The sequence below is a fragment of the Aplidium turbinatum genome, chromosome 16 (genome assembly GCF_918807975.1).
Source record: "Aplidium turbinatum chromosome 16, kaAplTurb1.1, whole genome shotgun sequence".
Lineage (NCBI taxonomy): Eukaryota > Metazoa > Chordata > Ascidiacea > Aplousobranchia > Polyclinidae > Aplidium > Aplidium turbinatum.
Genome location: NC_137487.1, coordinates 1476129 through 1500298, shown reverse-complemented (window position 1 = coordinate 1500298; position 24170 = coordinate 1476129). Strand labels below are relative to the sequence as shown.

Sequence of the window (24170 nt, the reverse complement as noted above, 5' to 3'; positions counted from 1 at the left end):
GTCGATCGTCATACTTAATCCCTTTATCTTGATAAGTCTTCGCCATTTGAGAACCATAGCTACAGTTTAGGCTTTTTAAAACTTCAGCGAAGTCACTCTGAAAGGCTTTCATCAGACCAACGACGTGCGCTTGACGCCGTGTAGCTACTAAATATGATGATGATGATAATATAATGATTGTCAAAAATTTAAATTCTCAGTTGTCTGACGTATGCGCCACGGACTCAGTTGAAGAAAACGTGTTGAATTTAAAACTTAATGCGCTTATCGTCTTTTGCTTTGAAAGAGAAAAAGAAAAAAGTGCTTATGTAGTGACGTCATGACCGGTCAAATAGTGTTTCAGATTCAAAGACCGGAGCCGGTCAAATAGCCACTGCCTTTTAAAAAAGCATGATGTCTTATTGTCTTAGAACTTAGATGCATTGCTGATAAAAGAATATGATCTGGTTAACCTAGTCAATTAGTGCACAACTATACCGGTACCTGTAGGTTACCAGTTATATGCCATGGGTGCTTTTTGCCACAATTGACTTTCTAAAAAATAACTCGTTAAAATATTTTTTGAAAATTTTGTAATTTGTGGTGTGTGGTGCAGTGTGAAAGTTCCAGATAAATTGCGGTGTGCGAATAAAAATTTTGGGTTCGCTGCATCTCTAGTTTGGACTACGTTTTGTCTGGCCTCTTTCTTTCGACCAACCTGGCATGGGTGACCTTTCTGAGAGCAGTTAGCACCCGCCAGTACCGCTCTAGAGATCACTGTGGCACGGAAACTCTCTCACCACGTTAAGGTAGTAGTCCGAGGAGAGAGAAAATAGATGTTTGAGAAAGATACCACTAATCATGCATCTGTCAATGGCATGTGATTTTCTCTATTGTTTGCAGTTTAGTTGTTGATTTTTTCAAATGATATTATTTATTCATTTGTGTGATTGAATTGTATGGAAATGGAAGATTATGCTGGAACCATCTATGGTGAGTAAAATGTTTTAATGGACATTGTGTTTTTAAACGTTTGTCATAACTTTTTTCAAAGGCAGTGGCTATTTGACCGGCTCCGGTCTTTGAATCTGAAACACTATTTGACCGGTCATGACGTATTCTTTTTTCTTTTTCTCTTTCAAAGCAAAAGACGACAGGAGAAGAAAAAAGTGCTTATAAGTTCTAAATTCAACAATTTTATTCAACTGAGTTCGAGTTCGATGCTATCCCGAAGCGCTTTTTTTTTTTAATTAAATTTTGACCCAAAGTGAACTCCATCGTTCGGTTGCTGCATTTTTGTGGTCAATTTTTAATTCGAGTAGTAGCTTTTTTACGTCTTTTCAAATATTCTCAAGTCCTGCTTTGCTATCAACACGCTATAACGTCCGCGTTTTGTCGCTTCTACCTTTTTCTATACCTCTGTTATGTTTGTCATATACTGTTTTTTCGTTGTGATAGTCAGAACTAAAAACAAACTAAACTGAACAGCCTCAAAAATACGTAGCCTAACGATTAATTCACTTCGGTTTAAAATTGAGTTAAAAAAAAAAAAAACTTTTCAGTGGAATCAAACTCATATCCTTGCGAGTATGGGCCAGTCAAAGATCGCACGCGCCACTGATTCACTTGGCAAAACCAGTTGAATTTAGAAGTTGTATACGCACGTTTTTTTCCAGCAACAGCGCGCATGCGCAGTAAAAGCGACAGCGACGTAAAGATTAAAAAAAAGGCATATAACGGCTGTATTTACGGCGCTGTAAATGCAGCCACTTCCTAAGTAATATTCAATTGAATTGAAGTATAAACAGACATAACTCAGCAACAACACTACATTTAACATTATAAAAACAAAAAACAAAAAGCGAACGTTTTCGGCTAGTCATATAGCCCTTTTCAAGCCTATAAGAAAATACATTATTAAAAGAAATGCTAAAGAATCATATAGTATCACAGCAAAAATATGGTCAAAACTAAACATTTGAGAAACTGCAAAAATAAAACCCTTCGACTCAGTTATCATTTTGTGTGAGCGAGGCAGTTTCTCAAATGTTTAGCTTTGACCATATTTTTGCTGTGATACTATATGATTCTTTAGCATTTCTTTTAATAATGTATTTTCTTATAGGCTTGAAAAGGGCTATATGACTAGCCGAAAACGTTCGCTTTTTGTTTTTTGTTTTTATAATGTTAAATGTAGTGTTGTTGCTGAGTTATGTCTGTTTATGGTTTAAAAGAGTTACCTCTCTACCCAAATTGTATGAATTGAAGTAGGCTAATAAAGTTAGAGTATTTTTTAGTTTGCTGGAATTTGAGAATTTTTCTGGGTAAGTTTCCGTTCGTCGTAAGAAGATATGACCGTGTTTGCCGAACGACGCATTACATTTTTGCTCCCAACAAGTTAGTTTTGTTTTTGCTCTCAACAAGTGACTTTTTACAGCCACCAAGCCATACATGAAGTCATCAATGACCAGAGCAAAAATGTAATGCGTTGTTTGGCAAACACGGTCACATCCTCTTACGACGAACGGAACCTTACCCAGAAAAATTATCAAATTCCAGCAAATTAAAAATACTCTAACTTTATTACTTATATTTGAAAAGACGTGAAAAAGCTACTCAAATTAAAAATTAACCACAAAAATGCAGCAGCCTAACAATTGAGCTCACTTTAGGTCAAATTTTAGTTAAAAAAAAAGAGCGCTTCGGGATAGTATCAAACTCATTCACTCGCGAACACCAGCCCGAGAAAAAACCGCGCACGCCACGGACTCAGTTGAATAAAGTTGTTCAATTTAGAACTTAAAAGGCACGTTTTTCTTCTCCTGTCGTCTTTTGCTTTGAAAGAGAAAAAGAATACGTCACAGGGTTCGATCTTAGCGCTGGTCCTCTGGCCAATGCAGACCAGTACGAATCGTTTCGCACTGGTCCGACTGTCCAGTGCGAAAATATCATTGTTTTATGACTGTCGTTTGATCGTTTAGAGTGCGTGGTTCTCGTTTGCGCTTCTATTCAAACAAGAAAACAAGTGATCCGTGCTTGTTAAACCGTAAGAAAAAGGCAGCAACATCACGTGTTAAATCATAAGAAAAAAGCAATCGCAACGTCACGTGACGATGTTAAATCGAAAGAAAAAGGGGAATCGCAACATTGCGTGAGCTCTGGTAGCCTAGTATTGTACTCTCAAGAGATTTGATGCATAAAAATGTTAAGATTGTGCTAGAGTTTAAAGAGCATGTGAGTGATGAGGCATCAAATTAACTTAATAAATAGGTTAAATTAATAATGATTGTTGACTGTTATTATTGAATTAGGTACTATTGAATAAGAATACTGTACTTAAGGTTTATGCAAGATTGCTTAAAGAATTCACGTTCTGTTCAATAAAGTTCTCTTTATTATAAAATTTATCAGTAAACAGGACGGACCAGTGCGATCTCGTGCGGACCAGTGCGGTCTCGTGCGGACCAGTGCAAATGGTGAGCCACTGGTCCGGTTGGCCAGTGCGAAAAAAAGTTAAGGTCGACCCCTGCGTCATGACCGGTCAAATAGTGTTTCAGATTCAAAGACCGGAGCCGGTCGAATAGCCACTGCCTTTTTCAAAACAGCTTCAGTCATTTCCTATTTAATTCCAAAACAAAACTTCGTTCCTAAACTTTTCATGAAATTTTCCTATAATTCAACTGATGATCCACTGGGATGCATGGTGTGACAAAACATTTTAAATAAAGTAAATGATATCACACCAAATCAGAAGAATCGGTTTATTTAAATACAGAGCTTTCGACACACAAGTGTGGCTTCATCAGTATAAACTGCAACAATAATAAAGAATGAAATACTATTAAAATGATTATAAAATTTAATTAATGTGTTAAAAAAGTAGGTAATATAGTAAAAGAATAGAAAAGATAAAATATTATGCATAACTATAAAACTTTAGGTCAATACATCAGATAATAAGAAGATAATCAACATGTAAAAATTCAAATTTATTAAAATTGTAATTAAAGAGAACTTTTGACTATAAAACTAGTTTCTACATATTATAGCTCCTATCATTTGTCTGACTTGCCTGACTTCTTATGATGACATAGCCTACACTACTTCTTATCGTGATAGCAAGGAATAAAAACAAACTGAACCGCTAACTTAAATGGCAATCGCCTTCACACCCTGCCTCACATCTATCTGTATATTAATGCATCCTTTCTTGTCAAGCCCACCTTGCCTTTCTTGTCTGATGCATTGCTGAGTGGTGAGAGCCCTGGAATGACGTTAGAAAGGGCGTCGGTTCGACACCACTCAAGAGCATGCGACTGTGTCTTTGGCAAGAAACTTAAAGACATGCCTGTAGGTTAGACCTCTCCAATCCCCGGACTTTCTTTTGTTTTCATCTATATTGTGACTTTTCTGCATGGGTTTTCAGTGCTGATTTCAAAAATATGCATAAAAATTTTTTTCGATCAACATCTGGGAAGTTATTCGCTGTTTCTTGGCAACAACTTTTCATAAAAAGTACAAAAATTCCCTTTAAAACCCCTTTACTTTTAACCTAGTATACTGATATCTAGATTATCTGAAAGCATTTCTTCTCCTGAAGGATTAAAAAAAAAAATTATTAAAATTGAACAATTGGTACCAGAGTTATGATCGTTTAAGTACCCAGATTACGCAGTCACGCATGACTGATTTTTGTTAATTTATTGCCAAATGATACTAGAAAAATGGTAAAAGTTGCTGTCAAGGGATTTTTGGGGGTAAGGAGTTCAAAAAATATATTAAAAAGTGTCTCAGAGCAACAGAAAAAAAGTTATTAATAAATTGATACGAACAGTCACGCATGAATGATTTTGTCGCAGTCGCTTCATTTCTACAACGAGATGTATTCCTTAGGCACCACAAACGTTAAATGCCTTGAGTCATAAACAGTATAACGTGGAACCGATCATCTCAATGTAGCTAACATCTGGGTACCCATTGCACTAGATGTTAGAGTACACGCTTCATTGCTCGGAAAGAGCTCTGATCAAGTGTAAGATGGTCACAGTCCGCCACAATTTCAATAGCATCTCTCACCCAGCATAATGTAGTCTATGTATCTAAATCATGTGGTAAAAAAATAGATTAAGTCAGCTGAACTTAACGATAACCTTCTGTAATGAATTTTAGGTTTCACTGTTGATCAGTTAGCATTTACTACTTGTATCTTGTATGATTATATAACGTATTGTATACACTTCTGTCTAATATTCCATGTGTATTCATTTATCCATCATGGAGCTGAGGAAGAGTAAAATGAACAATGATGGTTTGCTTGGTAATTTGCAGCCTTTAAAACATTTTAAGGAAGGACAATTTAGACCAACTACTGGAGATGTTCTTTAGAAATACATATATCATCTTCAATTAAATCCTCGCAACCACCAGAGTGGGAAACTCGCAGCTTGGGATACAGCAGTATGTCTAGCAAAAGTATGGCAGCCTGCTTGCATTCCACTGATGACAAAACAAAATATCCAAAACAAAATTATTCATTTGGTTGATGAATACAAGAAATACAAACATGCCAAAAAGGAATCTGCTGCCTTAATTAAATTTCGAGAAACACTGACAACACGATTTATGATATCTGCTAAGAATGCCGAAAATCTTATTAACAAAAACAAATCGTTGCTACCAAAAGATAAGGCAGAAGGTATACAGTTTCTTAATTACTTGAAACAAACCAACCAGCATCTCTTGGACCCCTTGATAGAAAGAGGTTGAAATGCTTCAAGAATTATGCATTGAAGAATCGAATAAAGGTAATAAATTATGATGTATGTTTGTTCCTCAGTGCAGATTCGACTTAATTTATTGGGAAGATGACGAGGAGAGTAAATTAAGTCCTGAGGTAGATGGCTGAGAATCTGCATTTATCTGTAAAAAACGTCTTGTTTATTCATCCGTATCAAAAATTAATAGATATGTTACTTTAAAAATCATTGGGCTGTTAAGCATACTGGGAACAAACATACATCATACTTTATTACCTTTATTCGATTCTTCAATGCATAATTCTTGAAGCATTTCAACCTCTTTCTATCAAGAGGTCCAAGAGATGCTGGTTGGTTTGTTTCAAGTAATTTAAGAAACTGTATACCTTCTGCCTTATCTTTTGGTAGCAACGTTTTGTTTTTGTTAATAAGATTTTCGGCATTCTTAGCAGATATCATAAATAGTGTTGTCAGTGTTTCTCGAAATTTAATTAAGGCAGCAGATTCCTTTTTGGCATGTTTGTATTTCTTGTATTCATCAACCAAACGAATAATTTTGTTTTGAATATTTTGTTTTGTCATCAGTGGAATGCAAGCAGGCTGCCATACTTTTGCTACACATACTGCTGTATCCCAAGCTGTGAGTTTCCCACTCTGGTGGTTACGAGGATTTAATTGAAGATGATATATGTATTTCTGAAGAACATCTCCAGTAGTTGGTCTAAATTGTCCTTCCTTAAAATGTTTTAAAGGCTGCAAATTACCAAGCAAACCACCATTGTTCATTTTACTCTTCCTCAGCTCCATGATGGATACATGAATACGCATGGAATATTAGACAGTAGAACTGTATACAATACGTTATATAATCATACAAGATACAAGTAGAAATGCTAACTGATCAATAGTGAAACCTAAAATACATTACAGAAGGTTATCGTTAAGTTCAGCTGACTTAATCTATTTTTTTACCACATGATTTAGATACATAGACTACATTATGCTGGGTGAGAGATGCTATTGAAATTGTGGCGGACTGTGGCCATCTTGCACTTGATCAGAGCTCTTTTCGAGCAATGAAGCGTGTATTCTAACATCAAGTGCAATGGGTACCCAGATGTTAGCTACATTGAGATGATCGGTTCCACGTTATACTGTTTATGACTCCAGGCATTTAACGTTTGTGGTGCCTAAGGAATACATCTCGTTGTAGGAATGAAGCGACTGCGACAAAATCATTCATGCGTGACTGTTCGTATCAATTTATTAATAACTTTTTTTCTGTTGCTCTGAGACACTTTTTAATAAACTTTTTGAACTCCTTACCCCCAAAAACCCCTTGACAGCAACTTTTACCATTTTTCTAGTGTCATTTGGCAAGAAATTAACAAAAATCAGTCATGCGTGACTGCGTAATCTGGGTACTTAAACGATCATAACTCTGGTACCAATTGTCCAATGTTAATAATTTTTTTTTTTAATTCTTCAGCAGAAGAAATGCTTTCAGATAATCTAGATATCAGCATACTAGGTTAAAAGTAAAGGGGTTTTAAAGGGGATTTTTGTACTTTTTATGAAAAGTTGTTGCTAAGTAACAGCGAATAACTTCCCAGATGTTGATCGAAAAAAATTTTTATGCATATTTTTGAAATCAGCATTGAAAACCCATGCAGAAAAGTCACAATATAGATAAAAACAAAAGAAAGTCCGGGGATTGGGGAGGTCTACTGTAGGTGGTCAATGGTCATGAACATTGGCTTCCTTGCCTTCCCGTACACTTACTCTAAATCTTCAATGACCGGATGTAAGCCTGGATACGAAAAACAAAACAAACAAGCCCACCTTGCTGCTTTTCTCCTCAATTTGCCTTTTCCATCTTTTTTATGGTTTTCCTTGTTTTTTACGACCTTCGACTCACAGCTCTTCTCAAAACATCATCTTCACCTCTTCTCAAAACATGCCCATACCACCTCACTCCATTTGCCTTCGCCAACTTATCAACATTCTCATTCAACCCAAGAAAGTGCTACCTCTCCTCCTGACAATGTCGAGGATGCAGATTAACGTCATACCCAGGACACGATGCATAATAAAGATGTTTAGCATATATTGGAGGTATCTGTGGCAAACAACTGCCTATTAATGCGAGAATTACAGGGTTTTATGAAAAAATTTTCATGGATTTCAGTATCAAGAAGCATCTTCGTACAATTCTAAAAGATGCCAAGGATGGTTCATTGTTTAAACAAGTTTGGCGATCAAGTATAGGATGCTTAATGACACTTTTTCTGTTGAGAACAGTTAAATCTAAGTGCTTCCTCACTCTCGTGGCCAAATATCATGTGGATTACTGATTTATGTACAGTTCACGTCATGCAAACAAGTGAACTAGTACCTGAGATTTGAACACAAATATTTGTTTTCATTTGATTTTCATAATCTGATAACATATCACCCTCTTCCAATCTGCCTTGAGCCAGCATGGAAGCAATACGGCTCATAAAAACACTTGGAACCCTGTCAAGTAACCCATGTTGATGCGAAATCTGCTGCAAGCGGAGATAGCGAATGATTATTATCTTTGTTTTCAAATGCCACAACCCACCAAGTGGATGAATTAGCGTTGCGTTTACTACACATATATACATAATGTGTTATGTCCAGTAATCCATGCCACTAAGTGCACTTATTACTGAAATACACCCACCAATTGCAATTTTGATACTAATTTGTTTTTGGATGCTAAATTGTTCACAAAAAGTAACGACAAACTAAAAGCATAAATGGGCACCATCTGTCAATGTTTTGCATCAAATAGCAAAGATTGAAGTAAGCCTATGACAATGCTTGTCCAGTAAGATTTTTTACCTATTTTGGTCTGTAACACTAAACTTTTGCTGTGGCACTGCATATATATTGATGCTAAACACAACGTTAAATCTTCCACGTTTACTAAAAATAATGTATTCATCAAATTCAGTATCCCAAAATTACCCTGAATCAGTTTCTAAAGTCGAAACACTACTTGTAATTATGAAAAGTCACATGGAAAAATTGTAAAAAGTTGTGATACTTGAAAATTTCCAATCTTTTTGAAACACCATGATTACTATGTGCATTATGGTGTCCCATTTTTGATCGACTTTTCAGGAAAAATAAGCTTAGGTCATATTCTGAATGGATTTTTAATGCTGAATTCCAAAATTAATGTTACTTTGTCAATCTTGGGGTACCACCTAGTGAATGTTTGTAAGTTTGGCCATATCTTCTGAATGATAAGAGATGGACAGCTGGAACTTGTACTAAAGTAACCGGATGGGTCAGTTTTGTGTCTGCTTTGAATACATGATTAAGTAATAACTGCAATAGAAAACAAGCTATTTAGAGAAAAGTATCTTTTTGCTCATTTTTATATAAAAACAGTATTAAATGGACATCTGATTGCCTAATCTGGTCTACGTGGCGAAATTTCTATTGTTTAGGAAATTATGACATAATAATATAATCTTAGTGTTCGGCATGAAGCCCCATTTTCATCGTAAGTTGTATTATTGAACAGCACCCGGAAGTGTTGGAGAAACAAAGGGGACTAAGAAAAGGTACTAATAGGGTGGAGTGAAAAAAATAAAAATCATTAATTCAAAAAACGTCCCCTCTCAATAGTTGCCTTTGGTCCCAAAACTAAGTTTAAAAGTGTTTTTGGGAAGTTGCCTCAAATACTCAGGTGACAACCTTGACGCAAAGGTCATGAAGGGGTCAAATCCCATAAAAATGCCATAACTCTGTGAGCGGTGATGTTAGAGAGCTAATTGTGATGCCAAAAGAAGCAGAATGTGCACTTTCCTATCTGTCTCAAAAGAAGTTTTTTTCGAAATTTTGCTAGAAATATGGTTATTTTCACAAAATGTAATTTTCAGGTCAAATATGAATAACATATAGCATTATGCACAGTTTAACATCACCATAATGAGTATGATATATCTCTAACCAATGAAACACACATTTGAGTGGTTTTAGAGCAAGCACAAGCACAGGATGGTAACAACAAACAAATATAAAATTGGGTTTCATAATATTACAATAGCCTAGACGACAGACGTTAAATGCCAGTTTTATGCAGGGGGGAATGGTATCGGCAGGAGGACCTAAGATTGAAATTGCTTTTTGGTATTGTATTGCTTCATCAGTTTTCGTGACCGAATCTTTAGCCTAATCAGACCGTCACGTCTGTTGAAGCCAGCTACTGCTGATGAAGCTTCGGTTACAAGCTTTGTGTGGTACTCCACAGCTTAATTGTGGCATGGGTGGCGCATAATGAGCTTTTCTTCTCTGATTTTTTCGATGTTACAGTTACTCAGGTGTGGAATTGCTGGTGGTTCGTTGGTTTGGTCAGAATTTAAGTTCACAAGTTTGTAGTAAGATTTAGCATGATTGAATTTTCTCACATGGACAGAAGCTACGGATTCTTCCCCATCGGATGGCTCATTTTGGACTGTTGCAGCTTCGCTTTCAGGCACTTCATTTTCGATTGAAAATTGTTCAATGACCCCCCTCAACTAAGGATTTTGTTCACAGCTAAATGACGAAAATTATGGGTACAGAATCTGTATGCCCGTAATGTTGGGCACTGTTGATGAAGATCTCAAGCTTCTCGAAGTTGGAGGACTTTCCCATGCAAGGTGGCTGACCTTGGCCTGTCGCATAACCCGTTTCTATCTTTCTATACAACGACCAACCACAATATTGACAACAATTGCAGAATTTTGCATTAGGGTTTACTTTCCGGCATAGTTTGAAATCAAGCACTACCACACGATCACAGATGGACCAAAAAACTTCTTCAATATGCTACAAAGAGTCGTCAAATTTTCGAACAATAAAGTCAAGAAGATTGCACTGGATGTCCTTAAGCGAAATGCATTCTTTGCGCACCAAGAAAACATTCTCTTAGGGATGTTGGCAGATGAAACAGTTCGTCATTTAGCTGTGAACAAAATCCTTAGTTTGAGAGGGGTCATTGAACAATTTTCAATCGAAAATGAAGTGCCTGAAAGCGAAGCAGCACCAGTCCAAAACGAGCCATTCGATGGGGAAGAATCCGTAGCTTCTGTCCATGTGAAAAAATTCAATGTTCCAGCAATCAACGTTCATGCCAAATCTTACTACAAACTTGTGAACTTAAATTCTGACCAAACCAACGAACCACCAGCAATTCCACACCAGAGTAACTGCGACATCAAAAAAATCAGAAAAGAAAAGCTCATTATGCGCCACCCATGCCACAATTAAGCTGTGGAGCGCCACATAAAGCTTGTAACCGAAGCTTCATCAGCAGTAGCTGGCTTCAACAGACGTGACGGTCTGATTAGGCTAAAGATTCGGTCACGAAAACTGATGAAGCAATACAATACCAAAAAGCAATTTCAATCTTAGGTCTTCCTGCCCATACCATTACCCCCTGCATAAAACTGGCATTTAACGTCTGTCGTCTAGGCTATTGTAATATTATGAAACCCAATTTCATATTTGTTTGTTGTTACCATCCTGTGCTTGTGCTTGCTCTAAAACCACTCAAATGTGTGTTTCATTGGTTAGAGATATGTCATACTCATTATGCTGATTTCTTGTGGAGTGATTATGTTATGGTGATGTTAAACTGTGCATAATGCTATGTGTTATTCACATTTGACATGAAAATTACATTTTGTGAAAATAACCATATATCTAGCGAAATTTCGAAAAAAACTTCTTTTGAGACAGATAGGAAAGTGCACATTCTGCTTCTTTTGGCATCAAAATTAGCTCTCTAACATCACCGCTCACAGAGTTATGGCATTTTTATGGGATTTGACCCCCGCATGACCTTTACGTCAAGGTTGTCACCTGAGTATTCGAGGCAACTCCCCAAAACCACTTTTAAACTTAGTTTTGGGACCAAAGGCAACTATTGAGAGGGGACGTTTTTTGAATTAGTGATTTTTATTTTTTTCACTCCACCCTAGGTACTAATAAGAAAAAAATTGGAGACTGCGTTTGTGGAAGAAATAAAAGAAGCAACAGATGACAAGGAAAAATATTCATGTAAGGCAGAGAGTGGTTATCCTGTGCAGCTTCGGAGCAAAGGTCATGTGACCAAGACTACATGTAGCTTACCCTGGCGGATCGACGTTTCACTTCTCTGCGACAGCAAGCCGACCAACCGACTCCAGAAAATTCCGAAAGAGCTGGAGCATCAAAATCATCCGTGCACCGTAAAAGGAAAAGATTTCGTCTTGAACATGTAGAAAAAGCTAATAAGTTTCTTTTAGAAAAAGCTAATAAGTTCTGTTGGTGCTTGGCAGCTATGCTATGATTGAAAAATCATAGATGGTATTGAAAGATAGGTATTTATAAGTTAGTATTTCAATAAAAATACTGAAACAAAAATTATAAAGCCTGTGCATGTGAAGTCATTTCTAAAGAAAACTTCCATTTATATTGCGGAAATACTGTTTCAGGTTATAATTGAAGACATTAACCAAGAATTACTTCCTCATGCATGTTCGGTTATGGCTGATATAACTGCACTGATTACTGGAAAAAAGACTGTTACAGAAAAGTGAAACGTCGATCCGCCAGGGTAAGCTACATGGATAAAAACACTTTTTTTCTAAATAGCTTGTTTTCTTTGCACTTACCACTCAACCATGTATTGAAACCAGATAGAAAACTGAGTTTTCAAGTTATTTTGTTAGACGTTCCAGCTTTCTATCTTTTATCATTCTCAAAGTGTCACCAAAGTTGCAGACATTTGCCAGGTGGCACCTCAAGATGACAGCATAATGAAAAAATGAAATCAAAAGTCGCCTAAAAATGGGACACCCTCAATCCCTCATGTGTATGCTCCATGACTTATAGACAAATCTCAGCAGGTCTACTCTGTTTGTGTTTGTGAATCCACTAATAAGTGGAACCAATCTTGGCCTAGTTCATGAAATTCAAATATGTATCGAATGTCCAAGTGGATGTTTATAACTACTGACTACTGTATTAATCAAATATGTTGTTTTCACGGTATTCTATAAAATACTTTGCTGTAATTGCAGTTTGCAATTATATTAAACAAAACAATATTGTTGGAAAAATGACATAATTTATGCCAGAGGACAAACTGTTAAGTTAGTAACAATGTAACTAACTGTTAAGTTAGTAAGTAATATTAGTTAAAAAGTAAGTAAAGTTTAAACTTAACCAATTCTAATAATTAAATTAGACATGAAATTCGTATGCCCACTTTTTAAAAGTATATACATTGTACAAGTTGCCCGATTTTAATTTTCCAAAAACGGTACTGCTATTTTGGATTCACCAAATGCTGGCATTTGTACAACAATCTAACCTCTTAATGTAATTTATTAACAATCGATTTTATTAACAATCAATCAATCATGTAAAAAAGAAAATTTTGAAAAATACGTAAACCGAACAAATAAAGCAAATTCCGATATCTATTACAAAAATACATGGAAAATCAGCAGAGCCCTGTTGGCATATGCATTTCGCTCTAACTGTAGAGCATCATTAGTGCCTTATTCAATAGAATTCAAATAGATTCTATTTGAATAAGGTACTAATGATGCTCTACAGTTAGAGCAAAATGCATATGCCAATAGGACTCTGCTGATTTTCCATGTATTTTTGTAATAAACAATGATTAATTGATACTTGATGGAGAATCGCTGCCTGCTGCTTCTTAATCAGTAGATCTCCTAGCCCTGGGATTCCAACCTGCGGGCCGCACTGCGGCCCACCTGAGATTTTTGTGCGGCCCGCTAGTCATTTTCACTCCAAGTAGACTAGTAGTTTGAACTTCATGGAGAAAAAGAAACAAAATGTGAACTTTCTAGAAAATGAAGAATGATTGAATGATTTTTCTTTCTTAGTTGACATCACAGAAATGCTAGCTGAGCTCAATTTGCATCTACAAGAGAAAGGTCAGTTGTGTAGTTCAATGTTCGAGTGAATAAGTAGCTTTATCAGGAAATTTAAACTTTTCATACGGTAGCACAATTGAAAGCAGGTGGAATTGTACATTTTCGTCGTCTATCAAAAAGAACTCAAGACAGGTCTGTAAACTATGAAAAGTATGCTAAGTTATGTGAAGATTTGCTTGAAGAATTTCCAGTCAGATTTTCTGACTTCAAAAAGATTGAAATTGAATTAAAATTATTCAATGATCCAGTTTCATTTCAGTGTGATAAAGCGCTACCGAATTCCAGCTTGAACTGATTGAACTGCAAAGTCGAGAAAGTTTAAAAACTTTCCACAGAGAACACACTCTTCCTTTATTTTATAAAGAATTACATTCATGTAATGAATTTATTAAATTAGTTAGTTTGTCCAGAAAATTATTGCTTAGGTGGGGCAGCACATATTGTTGCGAGCAGTTATTTTTATTCATGAAAAACATCAAAACTGCAGAAAGAAACAGACTAACCGACAAACACTTAGCAAACATCCTAAGAATCAAGACAAAGTCTTAATGCAAATGTTGATAACCTCTTAGCTGGAAAACAATGTCAAAAATCTCATTGATTTTGTAGTAGTCCAGTTTTAATCCGGTGATGTCCCCGTTACTGAGGGTGGCCGGATTCACCTCCAAGTGCCGCAATCGTCTTCACACCCTTCCTCCACATCGATCTGTCTAACGCGCCCTCTCTTGTCAAGCCCACCTTGCTGCTTTCTTCCTCAACTTGCTTTTTCCATGTTTTCTTTGGTCTTCCTTGTTTTCTACGACCCTCCACTCGCAACTCCAGCGCTCTTCTCAAAACATCATCTTCATCCCTTCTCAAAACATGCCCATACCACCTCACTCCATTCGCCTTCGCCAATTTATCAACACTCTCATTCAACCCAAGCAAGCTCATTGTAGAAATAAATTTTTGTTTCTTTCTATGTGTGTGTTATTTGTTCCTATTTTAAAAGATGAAATTAATGGTTTTTAATTGGTTTTTAACCTATTTTTCTTGAAATTTAATATGTCCTGCGGCCCATTGATTTATTTCAAATGACAATGCGGCCCACTATAATCAAAGGTTGGACATCCCTGCCCTAGCCTATCCTTAATGGAAATCAATACGATATTATCTACATGCATAAAAATTATATTCTGAATATGTGGTTACATAGTATTAAAATCAAAAGCTGCAAATCTAAATCTTAAGCTGATGTTCTGCCACGATTTCCAACTATGTACTGGTACAAAAGTCAAGAAATACATGCAGATAGCAGATCATCCAAAAACGTCAGTTTTAACCGAATTTAAACATCAACTTTTGACTTTGAAAATGATAGGCAATAAACCAAGACTTTCCACACTATGGGTCTCGACCACAGATGGGATTGCAAATCGTAATTTTAGTGTGTCCAAGCAAATTATAAGGTCTACACTACAGGGTGCACAATGCACATTGAAGAGTATTTCGCACAATAAAGTTTGAGAAGCCCCAATGCAAACAATGGTGAAAAAATATCAAACATTTTTTTTAACTAAAAAACATATCATAAGTAGACAGAGCCGTGCCGAAAGGGAAGAAATATAATCTATTGATCAACTGATTCAACAAAATTTCACAGCAATAACTCTTAACAACACAGAACCTTAACCATTGGCATAGTCGGACTGAAGGAGGAAGATGCAAGGGACAGGGTGAAATGGAGAAAAGGAATTAAAACAATTGCTGCGCGGAAACAATCGGCCACCCCCACTAGTGGGGAACAAACCGACGATGGATTATGATGATGATGATGATAGCCAGAAAAAAATTGGGGGGGGGCAAATATTTGTTGTATTGAAGAGAACGACAAAGGGTTTGATTTAAGACATCGTCACCTGGTGTGCAGTGGCGTATCCTGGTGGGTTGAGTAAGCGAAGCAATAAAACTGGTGGTGGTTAGAGCGTGTTCTAGGCGTGTTCTAAGGCACGCATATTCTAGGGGTGTCTGGTGGCATGCTCCCCGGAAAACTTTTGCAAAATTGCACTCAAATATTGGATTATAGCGCTTTCTGGAAACACTTTTAGGGTATATAATATTTGTTTGAAATTTAAGTAAAAGTAAAAGTTGGTGGCTTGAATATAACAAATTTACGCTATGCTGATGATACTGTTCTGTTGGCTGAATCACAAGAAGACCTTCAAGAAATATTGGACAATGTTAACTCAATTGGTAAAGAATTTAATATGAAAATTAACGTTAAAAAGACCAAATCAATGATAATCTCAAAATCACCAGACACTCCAGTACTCCAAATTATAATTGACAATGAAATCATACAAAAAGTAAAATCTTTTTCATATCTTGGTCATTTAATAACTGAACATGGGAGGTGTGACCATGAAATTCTTAGACGGATAGAAATTGCAAGAACTACATTTGGAAAAATGAAAAATAATTTGACCAATCAACGTTTAAATTTATCAACTCGTCTCAGGATCTTAAAATGCTATATCTGGTCGACCCTATTATACAATTCTGAAACTTGGACAATATCACAAAAAATGGAGAAACGGATCGATGCCTTCGAGCTCTGGACATACAGGCAAATGTTAAAAATTTCATGGAAACAAAAGATCACTAACGATGAAGTACTCTCCAAATTGAATTCAAGCAAAATGCTTTTACAAACAGTCAAAAGAAGAAAATTGAAGTATTTCGGACACACAATAAGGCAAAATTCATTACAAAGATCATTAATAGAAGGGAAGATAAACAGCAAAAAAAGTAAAGGCAGACCAAGAATGATTTGGACAACAAACATCACAAAATGGATAAAATTAACTTATGAATGTGCAGTATGCACAGCTCATGGTCGAGAACAATGGCGCATTGTATCCAACCCTCCATACGAGGAAGGAACAAAATGATGATGATGAAATTTATTAGCAGATAAACAGCTATTAAGTTATTCAAGGTTATTACACACAGACGGGCAAAAACTGCGGCTAAAATTAGAAAACACCAAAAATTACTCAAAAATTACACAAAAACCTAACAAAGTAAGCGATTCTGAAATTGCTTCCACAGATTAGTTAAAAGAAGCGTAAATCGCTTAAACTTTGCGCGATTTAAGATTTGCAAAATTTATTGGTGTCTTTCTGTGTGTCTAAAACAAGTCCTGGGAGGTGTTAATAGCCAGATGTCTTGGAAAACGATATACATTTTTAGAAATTTTATTGTATTTTCAACAAAGGGCTCAACTTCGGAATCCAAACTTTAAATATTTAGGAGGGGGCGGGGGGCATGGCCCCTTTCGCCCTCCTGGCTACGCCAAAAACCTTAACAGACAGCAGCCCCAAGCCAAACAAAAGACCCCCATAAAACAACAACCCACTGCCTTCAACACCATTCATCATAGCACTTGGCTATGGAACTGTGTTCCAAAAGCTAGTGCAAACCACTATTACCACAACGAACTCGCAGTATCAGGCCACAAGTCGTTAATATCTACATTGTGAAGTAAGCTACGATCATGCTGCTAATAAAGAAACTCAATCTATTGCATTATATAAAAAAATTCTACACAAATTATTAAGTTCAAAATGATGTAAAATCAAAGGGTGCAGTGAAGGCAAAGTCATGACGGCTGCTATCGTCTTTAGTATCTAGAAAACGCAAGATTATGTACAGCCACTGGCAGGGTTGGAAGTAACGACTAGTTGTCACTATTCGATAGCGTTATTCGTTTCTTTCTGAATGTCGAATGCTTTACCCATTCCTTTTAAAAATAAATTTTGAATGCGCGTTATTTATTGCCTTTTTATGCAAGCAATGAAATAATTATTCGTTTTTGACTAATCGATATTTAGGAGAACTGCTGAATTATTTTTTGTTGTTCACTTACTTTGTCGTCAAAACGAATTTACGAGATTTAGTTTTCGGATTACTATCCGACCTAGTCCCCTTCCGGTTTTCGAACTTTTAAGGATTAAGGAAAATTTTCCGACAACACAGTTCAGAAAAACCATGCCAGTGAGAGTCGTTAACAGTGTTGTCAACCTTGCGGTTTTCCCGCAAGTTTGGGCTTGTTTTTTTCGAGTTTGCGTATTTTTTTTTGAGTTTGCGAGTTGCTTGTTTTTGGGCTTGTTTTTTGGCCAGTCAAACTTTTTTAACTTGTTTTTGACACTGAAATTGCGAGGTTTTTATTGTAGTCAAAGTCAACATTGTATCCCTTCTTTTCAAGATTGCTTGGAATGGCGTGAGCAAATGTCATTTTTGAAATAAACGTGATGTATGGACTGCAAAGGTTGTATTAAAAATTTTTAACTGCTAAACTGCGTGCTTTATGCTAATTGGTATTGGTTGCAAATTACTGGGCTTGTTTTTGTGTTGATTTGTCTGTTTGGGCTTGTTTTTTAGATTCACTTGCTTATTTTCAAAAAACAACCTGGTATCACTGGTCATTAAATACGGAAATACAATAAAATACAATATTTTTAGTAATTGCTATTCATTGTTTTTTTAAGTATTGATAGCGGAAAGTCATTACTTTTTGAAATAGTCATTGCTTTTTGAGTTTTGACTAACGACAATGACTTCCAACCCTGGCCATTGGTGTAAGCTGGCTATCGATCTTCCTGCTTGACATGTGCGCACGTGCCTTGCTCCGATGTAATGACAGTTACAAGTTCATAGAAATTGTTTTTGTCCAGATATCATCAGCACAATAAAAGATCCAGAGAAGCCTGGCACACTGGAAGACTTAGATGTTGTTTACGAAGATGGCATTAAGGTTGAAACATGTGGAGAGCATCTTTGTGGCGTCCAAGTTCGTTTTCGGTATTAGTGATAATTAAGTATATCAAAGTTTGCAGTTTTACTTCAAATTATTTGATTTAATCAAACCTGGCAATAATGGTTTTGCTGTGACCTTGCTAACTGGAGGTTTATGTGTCCACGTCTTTTAGACGCAGACAGTTAGGCGCCGATCAAATAGGCGCGCACACTGTGGCGTCTGGAAATTTAGGTGCGTAGCACTGTGGCGCCCGTTCATTTAGGTGCTATTTCTAGTAAGGTCTGCAGATTATATCAGCTTGGCAGGTAGGGCAATGTTTTTCACACAAAATGTTGTATTGAACAGAAAAAATATGTTGTTTTGTTAATGCGCGTGTGGAGATGAGGTACCAGACAATGCTCTACTACTCTTGATATTAGCACATCTCCACAGGACATTTACTATGCATCCTGAACACAGGTTGCAGCTAGATGGAACCTTACTTAATCTGTTATCTTTCGCAATTATTTCTACTTGGGATGGATTGGTCGTGTGGCTAGTACGTATGAGAGAACGCTCTGCTACATGAATACATTTCTATAGGGCATACGAACCCTGGCTACAAGCTGCAAGCATAATGGTGCGACTTTGCTCGTTATTAAACCTAGTCGAGGTTTTGACAGAAAAGTAAGTTACGTTTCACTCAAGCCTACCACCCGCTTGAATATAGGCTACGGTATATTTTTTTTCTGATAATGTTTAGTGTAGTTATTATTTGACTCACAAAAAGTGAACTCAGTAATGTTCGGAAACTTGAATAATTTATTGATAAAGCTTTCGTCCACGCAAACCTGGTCTAACAACAAATAAATGCCAAACACGCGCATTAAAATACAATATATTTTTCTGTTCAATATAACATTTTGTGTGAAAAGCATTGCCGGTTTAAGCAGCTTCACTCACGGAAGCCATGACATATTTTTTTGTTCAATATAACATTTTGTGTGAAAAGCATTGCCCTACCTGCCAAGCTGATACAATCTGCAGATTTTAATAGGAATAGCACCTAAATGAACGGGCGCCACAGTGCTCCGCACCTAAACATCCAGACGCCATACCCACAGTGTGCGCGCCTATTTGATCGGCGCCTAACTGTCTGCGCCTAAAAGACTTGCTCCTAGGTTTATAGGCATACATTAGAAAACTACCGTACGGTACATCAACTTATGCTTGTTGCAAGACTTGTACCTTTTCTACGGTATACATTTCATGTCGTCTTTTCTGCTATTGCATTACGCACGTCACAGTCCAGACAGCAAATCAACCGTTATAATATAGTTAAATAAATCAACTGCAAATCAAATGGTTTGTTTACTGTCTGAGATACGATTGCTGGATACATAATCACAAAAATACGTTGTTTACCTTACCGGGAATGTTCTGCCTCTCGAAATTATCTGTTTTGGTAAAATTTAACTGTTAGATGAAGTAGGCCTTTCTGGGCTCTCTATGAAGGTCGCCACTGATGAAGCTTATATAATTATGCCTGTGCTTCTTCCAATTCGTTGTTTGCCTTGGTTAGGGATGCGAGACGTTTTTCGCCCTCGTTTTATTGAAAAAAATGAAACATAAAAAACTATTGTTTTTTTTTGCGCAAACTATTGGTCTAAAATTTAAATGCTGGAACAAAACTTGCACTTTTGCTCCTCTGAAAATTTAATTTTCACCAAAAATATGTTGTGTCAGTGACTATCCTCGCGCAAAATTTTATTTGATAAACGGCTTAATTTCGCTATAACAAGTTGAAAAGACAGAATTTTAATTCGCTTTATCTCAAAAATCGTAAATTGGACAAATTGTTCTTCAACTCGTGTTCTTCATTTTACTCATCATAATGACTTTTAGACCAACCATAAAGCACTGCTCTCTGGCCACCTTGATTGGTCTGTGCCTTCGCGTCAAGCTGGAACGCAATTTGCCAACCTCGCACAAGATCTCCATACTCATCGCTGAAGGGTCGCACAACACCGAAGACGAAAGTAAGATGGATGTAGGGACTTTTATTTACATTTTTTTTCTGTGGTGCCTGCCAAAAAATCATCAATCTTTAAATTGATGTGCTCATAACTAGGGATGTCAGACGATTTTTTAACATGCTTTTTTTTGGAAAAAAAAAAAACGAAAATAAAAAACAATCGTTTTTTTTGCGCGAACAGTCTGTCTAAATTCTAAAATTGAAACATTGGAACAAAATTTGTACTTATGCTGCAAGAGTAGCACGCTACTGCCTACTTCTGAGTACATGCCCAATGCTCAATTGCTCATGCATCTTACGCGGCACCATCGATTTTTTTACCCCATTCATTGCTCTCATCATTCATTGCCCTTTCCGTAAATTTCAGAATTGCAAGTTCACTCTCTCTTAATATCCATATCTCGCTATCGTACAATATTGCAGGCCGCACACAACTTCGATAGACTTTCCTTTTATGTTTAACGAAAATGTTTTCCCATGCGTTTTCCAACATTCCCTGGGGAAATGTTATGATGAATGAAAACACTTGACTTGAGAACATGTATGGGAACATGTATGAATTATGAAACGATTGGAAATAGTATAAAAAACTTAAAAAAAACGTTTTAACCATCCCTACTCATAACAAACCAGGGGTTTCTAGTCCGGCATGCGAAACTACCTTCTCAAAATTGGGTGCATTAAATAAAAGGGTTGCCAGTTGATTTTTCAGCAAAAATTCCATTTCCGACTTTCTCAGATTTAAACCGTTTGGTAAATCTATCACAATGTTTACAAACTCCCACAACTTCAAGTGATCCCCCTCACTGCAAAAGCGTTTAGGAAATGAAAGCTTTTCAAACCAATTAGGCTACAGTCTGAATAATACAAATTTAACCAACGAGCTTCTGCTGCCTATCCATTCATCTAAGAGTAGCACTACAGTACAAAACAAGTTTTTAGTGCAATTTTTGTGCAGTTCATAATTTATTTTCAAGTTGTAATTTCTAAACGGCTAAGTAGCCTAAGTTTATTAGCACCATTACCCTACATTGATAATGTCGTATCCGGGCTTGCATGTAGTTAATAAGAGATCATTCTGGATTAACTTTTTCAGGTTTGACTGGAAAGTATTGGTTCACTTTTGAACAACGTGATTAAAATATGATTTTGTTTGGAAATGTGAAGAAGACCTTATAACACTTTTGAATGATGCATCCTAGTCTCAAAAGTCAAAACCAAGATGCGCTCCCTCGTGTGCTCTTGATTTCCATGTAACAAACCAATAAAGAATACGCACTGCATACTGAGCAGGACTGTTAAAAATCATTTTTTGTTCAAGTAAAATTTAGTTGTCAACCAAATGTAAGTTGAAACAAAACGAAATCCCCACAAAGCGTTCCGCACAAGGTATTTTTGTTCGAATAACTCAGAACTACTTTCCGAATCACTACTCAATATTTGTAATTGAAAAAAGAACACTGTTTATATGTGATGTCTCCACAATGCAAGTGAATGGAGAGCAGTCATTGAAATGCGTTGCTCAAGCGCACACCCTGAGTGTCGAACCAGCGCCGCTTGATCTGAAGCCTTTTTTCTTTCATAAAGTCGGGCGCTTAACCAACTTGAGGTATCGAGCCGGTTAAACTCGAATTATAGCTCCAGTGGACATTATCTTTTATTCTTATGAAACCTTGTTTTGCTCAAAACCCAGATCGTCGACACAGAAACAATTGAAATTTTTAACAACCCATGACGGACATAATCTATCGGTAGACGCGCATGTTCGTTGCGGTTATTGGGACTTAAAATCGTTTCATGTTGGGCGCAATATACTGTAGTTATATTTCTTACAAATAAGTATGTGTTGCTCATGATGCTGAGTTAACCGCAAGTTGCTTGTCTTCAGTTAACAAACAAATCAACGACAAGGAGAGGACGGCAGCCGCCATGGAAAACCCAAGCATCAAACAAGTTGTGGAGAAATGTATCACAGATCCCGACTAGCTTTTGTGATGAGCACCATCTGGTGGATGCCTTAACACGACAAATAATTTCACTCGGCGGCCACGAACTGTTGTTCTTAACTTGAACACTTTGAGATTATTTTACAGCAATAAGTCTTGTGGAAATGCTGTCTTTATCTAGGTTATTTGAAATCGTCGTATTTGGACTGCTGGTCAGTTATGACGCCATTCCAATAGTTTACCGGATGGAGATGTCTAAGTATTTATAATCTGCAGGTCGCTGCATCAGATGAAGTTTATTAACCAATCAGAAGATAGGATTTAACTCAACTGGTTGCAGTCATTAAATGAATGTTTCGCCATCGGAAGCGTAGCTTAGCGGTTTGAGGGTTAGAAAACTAGTCATTCGATGACATGGGTTCGATTCCCACCCCTGCCGTTAAACTTTGTTCCTTTCTAATTACCAAACAAAGCCCAAAGCAAAGATCAACTCTCTGACTGCGTGCTAGAAGGATCACAATGCTGCAGTCAGCTGGTTTACAGGGAAAATTGTCCAATGTTGAAAGTGTCTTAGTCCGGTCAAAATACGGCATCTGCTCCAACGACCTACAGACTATAAATACGCGTACGGGCGACATTGTCTGGATACAGTCGTTTGTTTAAGCTTTTTGTTATCTAACGACCATGTTGCAATTGCTGTTGTCCCGTTATGTTCAATTTGACACAGATCTTTTAAAGTTCAATGTATTTGGTATAAAGCTAGGTCAGGTTGCTGGCGTGCGAGTAAAGGCGTGCGAGTAAAGTTACCCTATGACGTCATGTGGGTTGCGGCTGCGATCACATGTGCGATGAAAAAATTGCGTGATGAAAAAACAGACCCGTGTTTATAATCAAGTTTCCTGGATAGTTTGTCTGACTGTGCCGTAACTTACCTGTCTCACGTAGAAGTAACCATACGTCTAGACCAGGGGTGGGCAAACTGTTTTTTTTTCATCTCGAGGGCCGCATTAAGAGTCTGAATTTGTCACAGGTTCACACTATAGTATAATTAAGATTATAAGCCAAAGCAATAAAATCTAAAAAACTTTTATTTAATTTTATTGACCAAAGAAATGGAAATTTTATATATGACATTAAAGATATTTAAAACGTTTGTCTCAATTATTTATTTAAATACAACTCACATGTATCAGAAGCATGAATGAGATTTTTGCAGTTGGTCATTAACATACTTGTAGAAAGATGAAATATATGCAGAAAAAGTTTGAATTAAGCCCTTGTAGTAATTAAGCTTTTCAAGCAATTTTATTATTATTGTTTTATTTAATTGCTTCAGGCTTGTGGAATTCAAAAACAGATTGTTGAATATCGCATGACGTCATTTTATACTTCCGCCTAGTTCTAAAAAATGTAAAAAAACTATCTCGACCAATCTTCGATACCATGTATTCACTACAAAGTTTTATTACATCAACACTCAACAGTTGCATTCACAAAACCAAAATTTTAGAACTTTGAAGACAAGGAATTTAATTCAAAGCAAGACTGACATTCAAAGCACTTTTTATTACAAATACAGCCTTGCTTTTACAAGAGTGGTAAACCTTAACAATTTGGTTGTCACAAAACAGTTTGTTCACACCTTCCAAATACAGAAAACTATCGTCGAATTTGTTGTGGTAGATGCAGTCATACTAAGAATAT

At 36.6% G+C, this 24170-nt stretch overlaps 1 protein-coding gene across 3 annotated transcripts; it reads left to right on the top strand.

Moving 5' to 3' along the window:
• The first annotated feature begins 880 nt into the window (after positions 1 to 880).
• Positions 881 to 23812, top strand: LOC145785376 (cytosolic iron-sulfur assembly component 2A-like). 3 transcript variants are annotated; one of them, XM_082597032.1, is made up of 6 exons: positions 882 to 972; positions 12233 to 12354; positions 13658 to 13708; positions 18424 to 18550; positions 20391 to 20524; positions 22409 to 23812. In XM_082597032.1, exons 3-6 carry the CDS (start codon positions 13672 to 13674, stop codon positions 22504 to 22506), a joined length of 396 nt encoding a protein of 131 aa, XP_082453158.1. In that variant the 5' UTR covers positions 882 to 972; positions 12233 to 12354; positions 13658 to 13671; the 3' UTR covers positions 22507 to 23812. The 3 variants fall into 3 exon arrangements, with proteins under 3 accessions (XP_082453159.1, XP_082453158.1, XP_082453157.1); XM_082597031.1 differs by lacking the exon at positions 12233 to 12354; XM_082597033.1 differs by lacking the exons at positions 12233 to 12354; positions 13658 to 13708 and having other exon boundaries at positions 881 to 972.
• Positions 23813 to 24170: the final 358 nt, after the last annotated feature.